At 51.0% G+C, this 12,775-nt stretch overlaps 7 protein-coding genes across 7 annotated transcripts; 2 read left to right on the top strand and 5 right to left on the bottom strand.

The window, feature by feature from the left end:
* Positions 1–289: 289 nt before the first annotated feature.
* Positions 290–917, top strand: FPRO_10395 (uncharacterized protein; the record flags this gene model as incomplete). Its single annotated transcript, XM_031231355.1, has 2 exons — positions 290–611; positions 667–917. 2 exons carry the CDS (start codon positions 290–292, stop codon positions 915–917), a joined length of 573 nt encoding a protein of 190 aa, XP_031081400.1.
* Positions 918–1,416: 499 nt separating this feature from the next.
* On the bottom strand, positions 1,417–2,424 carry FPRO_10394 (uncharacterized protein; the record flags this gene model as incomplete). Its single annotated transcript, XM_031231354.1, has 1 exon — positions 1,417–2,424. The coding sequence occupies one exon, from the start codon at positions 2,422–2,424 to the stop codon at positions 1,417–1,419; it is 1,008 nt and encodes a 335-aa protein (XP_031081399.1).
* A 471-nt stretch (positions 2,425–2,895) lies between these two features.
* Positions 2,896–7,001, bottom strand: FPRO_10393 (uncharacterized protein; the record flags this gene model as incomplete). The annotated part of the gene is made up of 6 exons (XM_031231353.1): positions 2,896–3,855; positions 3,917–4,158; positions 4,200–4,736; positions 4,777–4,930; positions 4,979–6,231; positions 6,272–7,001. 6 exons carry the CDS (start codon positions 6,999–7,001, stop codon positions 2,896–2,898), a joined length of 3,876 nt encoding a protein of 1,291 aa, XP_031081398.1.
* Positions 7,002–7,384: 383 nt separating this feature from the next.
* FPRO_10392 (uncharacterized protein) lies at positions 7,385–9,475 on the bottom strand (the record flags this gene model as incomplete). Its single annotated transcript, XM_031231352.1, has 4 exons — positions 7,385–7,689; positions 7,731–8,780; positions 8,826–9,224; positions 9,271–9,475. The coding sequence occupies 4 exons, from the start codon at positions 9,473–9,475 to the stop codon at positions 7,385–7,387; spliced, it is 1,959 nt and encodes a 652-aa protein (XP_031081397.1).
* A 421-nt stretch (positions 9,476–9,896) lies between these two features.
* Positions 9,897–10,730, bottom strand: FPRO_10391 (uncharacterized protein; the record flags this gene model as incomplete). Its single annotated transcript, XM_031231351.1, has 2 exons — positions 9,897–10,495; positions 10,538–10,730. 2 exons carry the CDS (start codon positions 10,728–10,730, stop codon positions 9,897–9,899), a joined length of 792 nt encoding a protein of 263 aa, XP_031081396.1.
* Positions 10,731–10,904: 174 nt separating this feature from the next.
* On the top strand, positions 10,905–11,306 carry FPRO_10390 (Long chronological lifespan protein 2; the record flags this gene model as incomplete). Its single annotated transcript, XM_031231349.1, has 2 exons — positions 10,905–11,070; positions 11,113–11,306. 2 exons carry the CDS (start codon positions 10,905–10,907, stop codon positions 11,304–11,306), a joined length of 360 nt encoding a protein of 119 aa, XP_031081395.1.
* Positions 11,307–11,545: 239 nt separating this feature from the next.
* Positions 11,546–12,365, bottom strand: FPRO_10389 (uncharacterized protein; the record flags this gene model as incomplete). The annotated part of the gene is made up of 2 exons (XM_031231348.1): positions 11,546–12,255; positions 12,299–12,365. 2 exons carry the CDS (start codon positions 12,363–12,365, stop codon positions 11,546–11,548), a joined length of 777 nt encoding a protein of 258 aa, XP_031081394.1.
* Between the last annotated feature and the right edge of the window lie 410 nt (positions 12,366–12,775).

The raw sequence follows: 12,775 nt of genomic DNA, 5'->3' as shown, positions 1-12,775 counted from the left end.
CGAAGCGACCGCCGCTGTGTGAGAAATTTGAAGGAAAGGAGGATTGTTTCCAAGTCTACCCATTTCAAAAGTGCGAGCAGCCTTTCGCGTTATGTACACATCCTTGTCTAAAGTTGATTGCCTTCGGGGGAGGGGGGATATAACATGGCTTACACCGGAATCCAGTCTCTTATTTCCTTACCCCCCCAGATTACCAAAGCCGGGCCACCTATGTCATCCCCGCAACACAGGACCACAAGAGTGCAGAACCAATTGACGCAGACTGCCAGATAAAGGAGTGAGCTTAGGTATGACAAGCGGCCGTGCGTGGCTGGACAAACAACGCCTCTGCTGGGATAGTTTCAGCTCTGTGGGCATCCGCTACATGGACGAGAGGCAAACAGAGACTATCCCCATCTACATTAGAGAAGCTAGCATCAAGCCTGTCAATGAATCTTGTACCTTTAATTTTATTTTTGTAATTGTACTAGAAGAGGGTGATGGAGCTCGTTTCTTTATTGGCGGCAACTCGGACAAAGAAACGACAACTCTCTATTCACATAGCCCGTGCCTCCCGGGTGACGGCCTTACCCTTCGCAATACTTCAGATGGCGTTTCTTATTGGCTTGATTGTCTGACTTTCAATGTGTAGCTCAGGACATGCAACTAAGCTAATGTAGCTGCCAGCAAAGGATCCCGCCAGCCCCGACATTTTCAGCATTCGGGTCTACTGTGGACAGCTGCAGAACGAAGAGACACGCATTCGAGAAGTTTGTAAACTCAGCTGGAAGACCCTTGATGTTGGATCAAGCCCCGACATGAAACCTGTCCTTAAGGCGCCACTACAGATCGAATTCATATGGGATGGGGCAGAGATGGAATTCTCTCTGTACTATGGTGGCATCAAACAGAGCTCGATGGAGATTGTCCGTGATTGAAATGTCTGAGCATAGAGCGAGATTGAAGAATGTGTATATCATGGATGTACCCTAGTGATGAGACGTACCAGCGCAACAATTGACAGATCAATCTTATCCCTTAGAACATCACTGACGGCGTCTCTAATAGATTTGATGGTCCTATTTTGAACCTTGTGGCTAGAAAATGGCGGATTGTACGTGCTCACCAAATCCATCAAAGGAAGGAAAGTCCGGGGTGTTGATTACTTGCCAAAGCTACAACGGTATACATTCCTAAACTGTGGCCACCTCGAGGAGAATTCCATCTTTCCATCTTCAAAGTCCAATACTTGCATTCAGCATGCAGTGCAATTCCTGTTGTTTGATCTATATATTTGTCAGGTAATGCATGAGGCCACTCCTGAAACACCCACAAGCAGGAGCAAGGTGATCTTCACAAGAGAAGCCAACTAACGTAGCAGCTTTCCGAAACGATTAGCTGGCATGCCCTACAGAACTCCAGTTCTCAAAATCCACTTTATGCCTGACCAAGGAGGAGTCTAGTGGGAGGCGGCGGTAAAGCCTTCGGAGCTCTTGCTGATCTTGAAGCTAGTGTCGACTTGGGAGCCTCTTGAGTCAAAGGTAGTCGTGCAACCTTGGGAGTATCAGAAACAAGTGGCGCGAGAGCAATAGCCAGAGCTCTAGCGATGGCAGGTGCTAGTGCAATAACTGGCAGAGGCGCCGATAGTGGGATGGGAGCAGCATAGGGTTCAGGAGCAACGCCAGGAACAACCCGGGCCGTAGAAATCGTCACGGTAAAAGGGGCAGAGGCGACAACGGGAGGAGATGCCACCGCCGGGGTCCTTGAAATTCGAGGAGGTTTTGCAGTTGACGGGATGATAGCGCTGTCTATCAAAGATCGAACATTTGGAACAAGTGCGACCTTGGGAGTCGATCGAACTTTGGGTACACGACCTACACTCGGTGTCGTTGTGACAAGGGGAGCATCGGCGACGGTCGGAGCAACTCCAAGCTCTGGAGCCCTGGCGACATCGGGAGTGACATCAACTTCTGGAGCCGGCAGAGTCTGCGAGACCTGACGTGAAGGAGGAGCCGCATCGGTGGCCGAGACCTGTCGAGAGCGAGGCGTGATACCAGTACGAGAGACTTGTCGTGAACGAGGCAAAAGCATAACAAGAGGACTCTCGGGGATAGCAGGTAAGATACGTGCTGGAGTTTCTGGGCTTCCTGGCGCTGGGCCGGTTCTTGGAGTGGTCACCCGGCCGAGCTTCACAGGGTCGCCATCTGGTATCTCCGTTGCTGTGGGAGTGACAGGACGATTGAGAGTTGCATTCGATCCCTGACGACGAAGAGAAGCGTTGGAGCCCCGGCGGCCCAGAGTTGGAGTCGTGGGACGGCGACCGATGGTAGGCGTCGTTGGACGACGGGTTGGAGTACCGGGACGTTCTGGTTGTCCCTTACGAATGGGACTGGTTCGTCTTTGAGAGGACTGTGTGCCCATTGCATAGCGAGGGGAGTCGGTCATGTTGACACAGATGTAAGTGGAAAGAAGTATTCTTCAAGCTGATCTTTAACAGGCACAAGTCGGAGGGAGACTGAGAAACCCTCCAGCTCGACTGAGAACTGCGGCATTATATACCCTTCTACAGGCTGCCAGCTCATCATCCCCGTAGTCAACTCTCATTCTGAAACAGAATTCGCGGGAAAGTCCGGGTAGGTGTTTGCTTTGCTTTTTCTTTGGATGAATCAAAATCCACGATTCGTCAATCATGAGGCAATGATGCGCTGACCAGGATCTGTAAGTTACCCCTGTCTTGACGGCTGATTAGCTCCCGGATGATGTGCAGCTCTAGGGAGACTGGGGCATCCCTGTCGGATCCATGGATGTTAAGCATCCCAGCAATTCTAACGAGCATATTCAGCAGCTAATTAGAGATCAGTTCTAGATTCTTTAGGAGAAACGAGCGAAAGTTGCATTCAGTACTGCAACAGGGTACTACTTCATCTTCCTCCAACTACTCTTACCACTCACTACCGTCCTCTTATTCTTCTCTGGAACCGTGTATCCTCCGTCCCTTTCTAATCTATGTCTTTCCCAAAAGTCACTCATCTCCTCTCTCAAAACCCTCTTCCCACTTCTTGAGTCTCTCTCCTCCCTCTGCCGCTCATTTCGTTGTGGCAGCATATCAGCCACCTTTGCAACAGCAGGCTTACACAGTGTTCTCCACACCCAGGACATCATGTGTCGGTACACATGAACAAGCCATTTGATCAGAAGTCGGGCATTTGTGCTAAAAGCTGCCACGAGAGAAAAGACCACTAGGGCGAAACTTGCGGGCAACGAGATTGTGCCGATGGTCTTGAGCGACAGATTATTCTCGCCACCCCATTCTTGAGTGTTCATGCCGAAGAGACCAGTAAAGAAGGTCAGTGGCAGAAAGATGACTGTGAATGTGGTAAAGATCATGACACTGCGACTTTGTGCACTTGCAAGGTCGGCATGAAGCCTACTCAGCCGTACCTCGTCAACTTGCGCCTGTCGCTGGACCATCTGAAGGAGTTTGTCGTAGTCGTTTCTCGTGCTCCGAACTCTCTGAATCATCTCTTGAGCTTGGTGTGTATACTCCGAGACCTTTTTAATCGCTTCACTGAGGAACAGTCTTCCGTTTGCGGTGCGGTCACGCAGTTCCGGGCGAGTGTAAGTGGAGAGCATAGAGCTGACGACTTTAGACTGACGTTCAAACAGATGAACCAGAATCAAAAGTTCATCTTCGATATCTCGAAGCTCGAGGAGGGCAGATGTGTTGTCCCGGTTATCCTCTTCTGCTCGACGGCCCTCGGCCTTATGGCGCGCTCTGATGGAACGAGCTTTGTTCTCAACTGGCTCGTAGGCTGACGCTTTGTCACGGAATCCCTCGGCGCGAAATGTTTTGAGCGAGGAGGTGAGTTTTTCGGTCTAAAGGTTAGCAACTTTCATAGAGTGGTGGCAGCGTGATATTGCGGTGAGTGTGACATACTAGAACGCTGATGGCTTCTTCAAAGATTCGAAACACTTCTAGGTCTGGGTGCGAGGATCTGTCAAGGAGGACAGTAACAGCATGGAGGACTGCTAATGCTGCCAGGTCCAGAGCATTTTCGCATTGCCGGGTGAGATCGACGTTGACTTCGTTAAAGATGCTGTCGCGAAGATCTGCCTGCTGATACAGAGGCCCTTCAATAGCATCACCCTCTCGCTTCGGGAAGAAGGAGAGCAGGGTATCTAAAGGTCAGCTGAGCTCCGTACAGAGATATATGACTTACGAGAGTCTATGGCCCAAAGCCACAGCTGATCCACCATGAGAACATTGCCGTTGAGTATAGAGTCCTCGCAACCCTCCTCGTCTTCCCCATCCTGGCTACTTGTCTTGGATCGTCGACTACCACTTCCGCTACTTCCAGAACTGCTGTTCGACATTTGTCCATGAAGTCCTGGGCCCAAACCGGGAGCAAATGTCCGTTCCTTTGTCAATTTATACAGCATCTGATCATCATCTCGCGACCGAGTGTCCCTCAACGATGGATATCCGTATTGATCTAGTGTTCGACGACAGTTGACCGGTGGATCGTGGCCCAAAAACTCCCAGATCACCTGCGATTCAAGAGAATCAGACTTTGCCACAGTTTCGGGAACCGGTCTGGCTCGTCCATGGCCGAGACGCTGAAGGATGAGTTCTCGTCGGCGAATGAGTCGTTTGTACGAGTCAAAATGAAGATATGGGAGGAAGAGACAAGTATAGATTCCACCCTCTGGTTTGGGCGATATCGATGACTGCTTCGAAGATCGACCTCGAGGTGACACTACATGGTCAGCTTGATTTCAAGGCAGGACTCAACTTACTGTGCCGAGGAGCTGAAAAGTAACAGCCTGGTTTCGCAAAATACGCATAGTGTTGAGAGTGTCGCCCTCGGGAATGCCTTGTCGCCCAGAAGTCATTGTTAAACAGGGGGGCATAGTTGCGATTGTTTGTTGTCTGCAGAGTCTCGAATATTTTCTACCCAGGTCAGGCATCTCATCAGTGAATCATCTTCGGACTGCTTACCGTCACCCAGCTAGGATTGTTGTATGGCAAATGAACCCACATAAACTTGCGAGTTTCAATCTGAGGTTTCGAAAACGCAACAGGTACTTCATCCACGATTACCGTCTCACTGGCTCTCCTCTCGCCATTATTCGCGGCCTTTCGGATAGCAACGATCGCTTCGGGAAGCTTCGGAGATGCATCGATATCGTCATCGTCGCTGAAGCCCTCGATTGTGCTTCGACTTCGCTGTGAGAATGGAGGAAAATCTTTGTACTCGTATTGCGAGGCTTGAGTTCCCATGCTGACAGACCTACTCAGAGATCGCCCCATTCTTCCTCGAGGAGGAGGTGATAGACGATCGACAGCCAAATCCTGCTCAAAATTGGCACGGATAAGCGGCGATGGACGTCGCATTGGTGTTGAATAGTGCGTGGGTGGTGAAATAGCCGCCGGTGATAAAGGTGTGGCAGGGGATCTTGCTCCTGTAGGTGCTGACTCTGATCTTGTCTTTTCTGCATCAACAGGCCGTATGATAGGGGATGCAGGAGGAGACTCGACAGATCCTTGCGAGATCCCAAGGGGATTGTTGTGTGCTTCGTCAGCAATTTTCTCAGCCGGCAGCATCGTTGTTTTCCCTCGATTCCTCAGGAACCTCCCTTCATCAACTGTCTCGACCTCATTCAGCCTCTCAGCTAAACACTCCTCTGGTCCCTTTCGCAAGAAATCTCGAAGCGGTAGTCGTGTAGACCAAGCTCGAATCGTCGCCACATCCAATGGGCCTGGAGGATCTTCAAAAAATCCGTGAACCTCGACATTGACCTTTTGCTCAAGATTCAGGGACCAATTTCCGTCCTCACGAGAGTACTCGTCTGCGCGTCCGATGAGAGCCGACAACTGCTTCAGAAACAGACGCATCGTGTGCACATTATGCCGCCCGAAAGAAGCAATATTTGCATGATCACTCTGAAGTGGGAGAATGGTCTCTTGCCGCATGCCGAGTATAGCAGACTTGATTGAGGTTAGTGGAGCAGTAAAGTATACATCTCCCGAGCTGCCTGAAAGGCGAGAGTCGATGGTCTCATACAGCGTCCAGATGCGAAAGTCGTGTGCTATCGATTTGAAGTCGTCGTCGAGTTGGAGGAGCAGAGTGTTTCCAACACGAAGATCGTCGGTTATTGATGTCGGCATAGGAGCTGACAGTTGAAGCAGATTCTGAATACCAGCTGCAAGACTTGGCATGGCAAAGTAACTCGATCCTTGATGAGGAGTGCCTATCCTGTTAGCGTGGTCAATCTGAGATGGATCACGTACCAAAGAATGCAGCTCCATAGCATTGCCTGTAGACATCCTCAAACGACGGATCTCTGCTTGCCTTTGTCAACGCCATCTTGACAATAATACCGCCCACACTATGGCCCACAAACACAACCGGTCTTGTCTGCTTCTCTCGTTTTCTCAAATTTTCCAACTCCTCCAGCAATGCATCAGCCAGGGTGCTCAGCCTCGTATCCTCAGTCGTCGATGGATGCTCATACAACAGAATCCGAGCTCGATCCGCCTCACGACGAAGTCCTTGGCGAACCCATGACGGAGCTGGTCGGTCAGCATCAGATCCTGCACCTTCGGCATCGCGCATGGACAATGCTCCGTAGTATCGACTCATAAGACCATCGCGACTCCATGTACGAAGGGGATCTGCTCCAGGGCATGGAACAGTCACAATGTCGACAGTTGTTTGGTCGTGAGTGAATTCTCCTTCCGGATCAATAATAAATCTGGCCTTTGACACCTCTGTTTCCGCCGATTCTTCGCTAATCTTTCCTTCAGGTTCTCTCTTTGTCGTGTAATCATTCAGTGGCGGAAGTTGATCTGGTGGACTTCCTGGGTTAACATGAACCGAGTCCTTGTCATTGCTGAGCTCCGGCTCAGGTGAGTCCCCTGCATCCATATCAACAGTGTGAGTCCTGTAAATTTCCCGGCGTCTTTGCCTGGGGAGTTTTGGACGAGAGGCTTGAGACATGAGAACGTTGACGAAAGTCATGAATCAGATGGGTTTGTCCAAAGTATCAACGATATACATATCACTACCAGTCACTCCGAGTCATCCGCACAAAACGTCAGCCTGGCTTGGCCCGCTCGTGACAAAAGTCCATTTCAAAATAATATCCGATTCCCATATCAATTGCTGATATGCTAATATTATCTCTGTAGGCTGACTCCGTAGATCCCATAACATGGGTGTCTGAGACAAGATTAGTCAAATGACTGCACCACCTGAACCGTCCCCATGACTGCCTGCTAACCCGTTTCAACCCATCCCAGTCCCACCAATGCTTTTAAAACACCATCAATAGATAACATACCAATATGCGATGCCGAATGCGCCCTCAACTCCGATGAAGATGTGTATCCGAGCAAGCGCCTTTACTGCAGTGAAAAATCCCCAATAGTAGTGCAGTGCACCACAGAATCTATGTAGAGTCGATTCTCGATCTTGCACGTCTGGCCGGGTCTAACAACAAACATGCCGTTGGGGCCAAGATTGAACGTCTTTTCGTTCATGGTGACCCGAATCTTTCCTGAGGCGACGGAGCATGTCCGCAATTTGTCGTCTTCAACAGCCCAATGGTTAGCGCTGCCGGGTTTGAGGACTATAACGTTGAAGCTGACGTCCTCTGAAACGGCGACTGGTTGACCACTGGTGAGGTACGAGTTGGAATAGGCGACGTCTGATATGTTAGCTGGGCCTCACAGACAACGGGAGACTCACTGTCTGAAGATTCATCCTTTATCCTTCCCGGAGCGACCTCCCAATCCTCCATTTCCAATTCAACGCCCATCTCAGGTCTGCCCGTGGCGACTGTTTGGTCTCTGATGGCAACGTCATTCCCAGAGGAGCGTCTTTTTTTCCGCTTTGGCTGGACTTCGGTCATGGTGTCAACACCTTCAGAATCGTCGAGATCCATCGGAGGATTCAGTTCCGAGGAAGAAGATCGAGATGAAGCAGACCCTCGTCCAAGTTTTGGCTCAGGACACCAGTCACAGCCGTTTGAGCGTCGCTGCAGATGACACCAGTATCTACACCCCACGCAAGATTCTAGAGCAGAAAATGCCTGCTTCGCTGTCGCAGACATGCCGATCGGGAGGCGTACGCAGGGCTGCGATAGTCTTGCGGATGGTCGGGTGGTATTAGCTGTGCACTGCTCGCTGCCAACCACACATGTGCCTACGAGGTATGCCACTGCACAGGAATAATGAGTGATGTCCAGATTGCTTCCCCGGTGGGTATGCTTCCAACCCTCAGGCAGCTCACGTATGCGAGGCAACGTTAGCATGAAATTGATGTCCTCTCGTTGATGAGACTTTTGGGCTGGACTGAGGTGTTGGTGGAGATATTGCTTAACCTCCGATTCTTGCACAGCTGGCCGGTAGGGAGAATCCTGTGAGCGTGTCGTCTTCCTCTCCTGTTCGGCAGCCCGAGACACTCGGTTTTGCTGAAATGAGGCGAATACCGACAACCCTGGGTCGACTGGAGGTGGTGCGTCAGGAGGAAGTGGGTTTCTGGAAACAACGATTCCAGGTGTACCTCCAGGACCATCCTTCTGATAGTTACCGACCTTGGTCAATGTGCCATCTCCGTTGTCATTGAATGTCGTTGAGCAATGGCCAGCACCGAAATGTCCACCAAGACCAATCAGTTTGCCAAACACGCGGCGGCAATCTCGCACAGGACATATGTATGGAAGTACAGGGTCGTCGTGGAGTTTGTAGTTTGCCGGAATGAGTGCCCCACGAGCAGAGGTAGCACCACCTTCGGGGACTGAGTATGTTAGAGCAGCTCGATGCAGTGATTTGGACTACCTACTTGGATATACAGAGTAGGCTCGGCCGGGTTCAGCCATGATAATTGCCTCCAATCGAGGCTCAGGTGCAAGAATATCCGGTGATCTTGCTGGTCCAGGTGTTGGCGATGGTGTCCCTTGGCCTGTGTACTTTTTGAGCAACTCGGCCCCAGTGAGAGCGACCACGGCAGATTGAGATGAATGATGCATGGCGCTCTTCTTGATAGCCGCCCCGTTGATATCTGCCAGTTGTCTCGCGACCTCGGCTTCCGTAAAGCGACGAGCTTCGCGGATACGGGCGTAATCAGCGGGAGTCCTTTTGGGGAGAACGGATGAAAAGTCTGAATGTGAAAAGTCTGGGGGCGTGTTTCTCTTTCGAGACATCACTTGAGACGATGCAGGTGACTGTTGGAAGTATTGTGCTGGTCATGTCAGAAATGAACGGCGTCTAAGGTAGAAAAGACATACCCTGTCTACGTTCCCATTCAGACTGAGCTGCTTGAATTCGAGGGTTGCTCGATAGGATACCAGCCGCTGAAGCTTTGACTGCTGCGCTTCCGACAATGTCGCTGACAATACGTGAAGGTTCCGGGATGTTGACGTTGGCTTTGACTGAATTCCACGGTTTAAAGCCTGTGCTCTTTACGATTGTAGGGTCTGCATTGCTGGACATTATAGGATCAAGGACTGGCTGCAGGTTGAAAATCTCATGGGGGTGAGAGACGGACTGAAAAAGAGACTAAGGAACGAATAAGAAGCCCTCAAGTCGGGTCGCACAAATGAAATGAATCGATGAGGTGAGTGAGCTGATGATGAAAGTGAATTGGACGCGCCGACGCGAATGAGGTTATAGCGCGGTTAGGGGCAGGATGTACCTCGCTGCAGAATTAAGGTGAGAGATACCCCCAAAAGTTCCCCAAAACGACCTCCGCCAGCGAATATATCACTAACACTGCATATGAACCGTTTGAGCATTACAAATGATCTATTTTCAATTCACTCCACTGCAGCTTCTGATTTCGACATGTCTCATAATGTACAGCTATACATACAATTGTCCACCTATTCTACAGCCTTTCCATCGCATCTGACCACTATTTCTTCTTTGATGCCTTTTTCGCCTTCTTGGCTTGCTTCTGGCTAAGCACCTTGACAGCCTTAATCTCCCCGCCGCTCTCAGCCCTCTTCTGCTCCGCCTTTCTCTGTCCCTCAAGTTCCCTCTCTCTCCTCCATCGTCTATGTCTGAACCACTGCTTTCGTGTCCTGAATCGCTTGGTCTTGAGGCCCGTCGTCTTGGCCAGCTTTCCAATAGCCCAGTTGTCTTCTCGATAACTGTAGTCCTTTCGCAGCTTGAGCAATCTGTCTGGCTCGCCTGCTTCCACACGGTTGACCTGGAAGGGGATTCCGGACGGCGAGATCTCGGGCTGCGCGGCGACCTCTTTGATGGGGAAGGCGGTCATGTTTAGTTTTCGCTTGCGTTGGGCGTGAGCGGGATATGGTAGTGTGTCGTTCTTGTCAAAGACTACACCGATGTATTTGCGGTCGGGATGTAGCGAGGGATCGCGGTAGTATTTGACATATCCGGTTGCCATTGCGTGAATGGTGTGGTCTCGACCCATGATGCAATTCTCTCCAGGCCACCAATGCGTACCGCGCTGTTTGTAGAGGATGTTTCCAGGAATGACGAATTGATCTAAAGGTCAGCCCAGTCCAGCTCATTCAAAGAGGAACCTACCTCCTGTACGCTTTGCACCGAGCTTCTTTGGAATACCCCTCTTGGGCTTCTTCTTGTATGCTCCCTGTGACTTGACCGAGGCAAATCGATGACCTTGGACGAGCGAATTGGCCAGTTGGACACCCAGAGGAGCGACAGGTGTGAAAGCCGGCCTCGCTAGACTGGCCACAGCAGCCAATATTGGCCGCTGCATCGTGAGGAACCTCATGCCGGCGATTTGTGACGATATGGGCTGAGTGAGGTTAGCAACGCTTGATCCTCAATTGATGGAGTTTTTGCGCTTAGTCATCGCTTATCGATAAGGTTGTGGACAGCTTCCCTAAACTCAGCTGCAACATCAACACTGCTCTGTAGAATCATCAACAAAATGCGGTACCTTTTTGCTGTTCTGTCTCTTTTGACATTGGTCAATGCCCAATTCGGTGGCTTCTTTGATCAAATGTTTAACCAGCAAGGAGGCCACGAACATCATCAAGCGCAACAGCAAAACAACCCAAGCGATGCGAACCACTACAAGCAGAATTACGAGAACTGTAAGTATACCTACAACTTTCTGACATTGCTAACATGTTCAGCTGTCTGCGACAAATACCTCTGCCCCGATACCCTCGCTTGCGTCCACTTTCCTCACCATTGTCCCTGCGCCTGGGATGCTCAACAAGAAAAGTTCGAATTAGCTGAGGGACAACGTCTCTGCGTCTCTCGTGGTGGATTTCGGCCTGGTGAAACAGCTCGAAAGATTGAATTGGCAAGAAAGGGATTACTGTGAACATCGACAAATCTCATAACACCACGAACGACAATACGAGTGATAACCGTAAATATTAGGAAATGAAACATGTCCTCTACCAATAAGACTATGTGCCCTTGGTCTCCATCAGAATCTTGAAAGCGAGCGAGTAATCAGATAACACACTCCTCCTCTGCCAACGCCCAATAATGATATCCTCAAAACTCCATCCTAATGCCCTAGCCAGTTCACAGCCCTCATCATGTCTCCCCAGCACCCTACGCAGTGCCGTTGGGCACGCGCGGTACCTGTGGCAGAGGCGGCACCTCACCCTCGTCATCCTCATCCTCATCCGGGAGCGTCTCGGGGTGGCCCAGGAGCTGGGCCACATTTTTCATTTCGTAGTGTCTCTTTCGGAGCTGTTCAAACTTTCTGTGCTTCTCACGCTCCTCTGGAGACATGCCCGCCAGCTCCTCCTCCGCGTTGTGCCCGATGCTGCTCTCGTCGTCGACGTGGACGCTCTTTTCGCTGCGGGGTGACGGCGCGCCCGCTTCCGGGATCTCCTCTTCCGGCTCGCCCAGCGAAAGGCCCGGAATGTCATCTTCACGGCTTGGACGTGAATTCTTAAGACGAGCACCAGCGTCCGCCAGAGGATCCTCGTCTTCGTCCGACGGGTCTTCGGCGGGGTCGTAGTGTTTGGCATAGGGAGTCTTTGGTTCCGTGATCTTCATGGTAGAGGAGCGCTCCTGCTCCGTGAGGTAGAGGTTTGCCTCGTCCCACTTGAGTCGCTGCGAGGGTTCGAGAACGTCTCCGATGGAACTATTGGCGCCTGATTGTCGGCGGGATCCAGAGGGACGAGCTCCAGAGGAAGAACGTCGGTGACCAGCGTTGATCTGAGTGTTGGCGATGGTGAGCTCCTTATCGCTGGCAGGTTGATCGTGGTTCGGCGAGGTGGGAGGAGATTTCTGATACGAGTTCTTGAGGATGCCTGGAACTGTTAGAGAGGTCACAAATAGTCTCAGGCAACTCACCTCGAGGTCGTTGAGGAGGATGGGCAGGAGGCGAGTGCGCCGGGGGAGAATCAACAGCAGAAGCCATTTTGGTATAGTCGGAAGCTTGAGTTGAAAGGGTTAAAGCCAGAGCTCAAGCCCAAGGCGTTGTATCTGAGATATTGTGCGTTCTGAACGTGGTGTTTGCCTGTGATGTAGTCGCGAGATCAGGTTGAAAGATGAAACCCTGTGCTCGTGAGCAGATCATCAGTGAAAAGAGGCGGGGGGGCCCTATAAGATCCAATGACGCAGTGGCCTGAGACCCCAGGATTTGGAGGGGCTGGGTACGTACCAAGCCTTGGTTAATGGCGTGTGATGCTGAATGGACGATGACTTTTGTGAAGACAATAAGGGAGTCGCTGTTAATCCCGTTATTCTAACCTTTTCAGTCGGGGGTTTTTGGTCGTACATAACGGTTGTGACTGGGAATACCCTTGTCGTCCGATTTCTAGTACACCC

The sequence above is a fragment of the Fusarium proliferatum genome, assembly GCF_900067095.1.
Source record: "Fusarium proliferatum ET1 genome assembly, contig: FPRO_scaffold005, whole genome shotgun sequence".
In the NCBI taxonomy this organism is placed as follows: Eukaryota; Fungi; Ascomycota; class Sordariomycetes; order Hypocreales; family Nectriaceae; genus Fusarium; species Fusarium proliferatum.
Note: the sequence above shows the minus strand (reverse complement) of the source record. Positions and strands in the feature narration are given on the sequence as shown.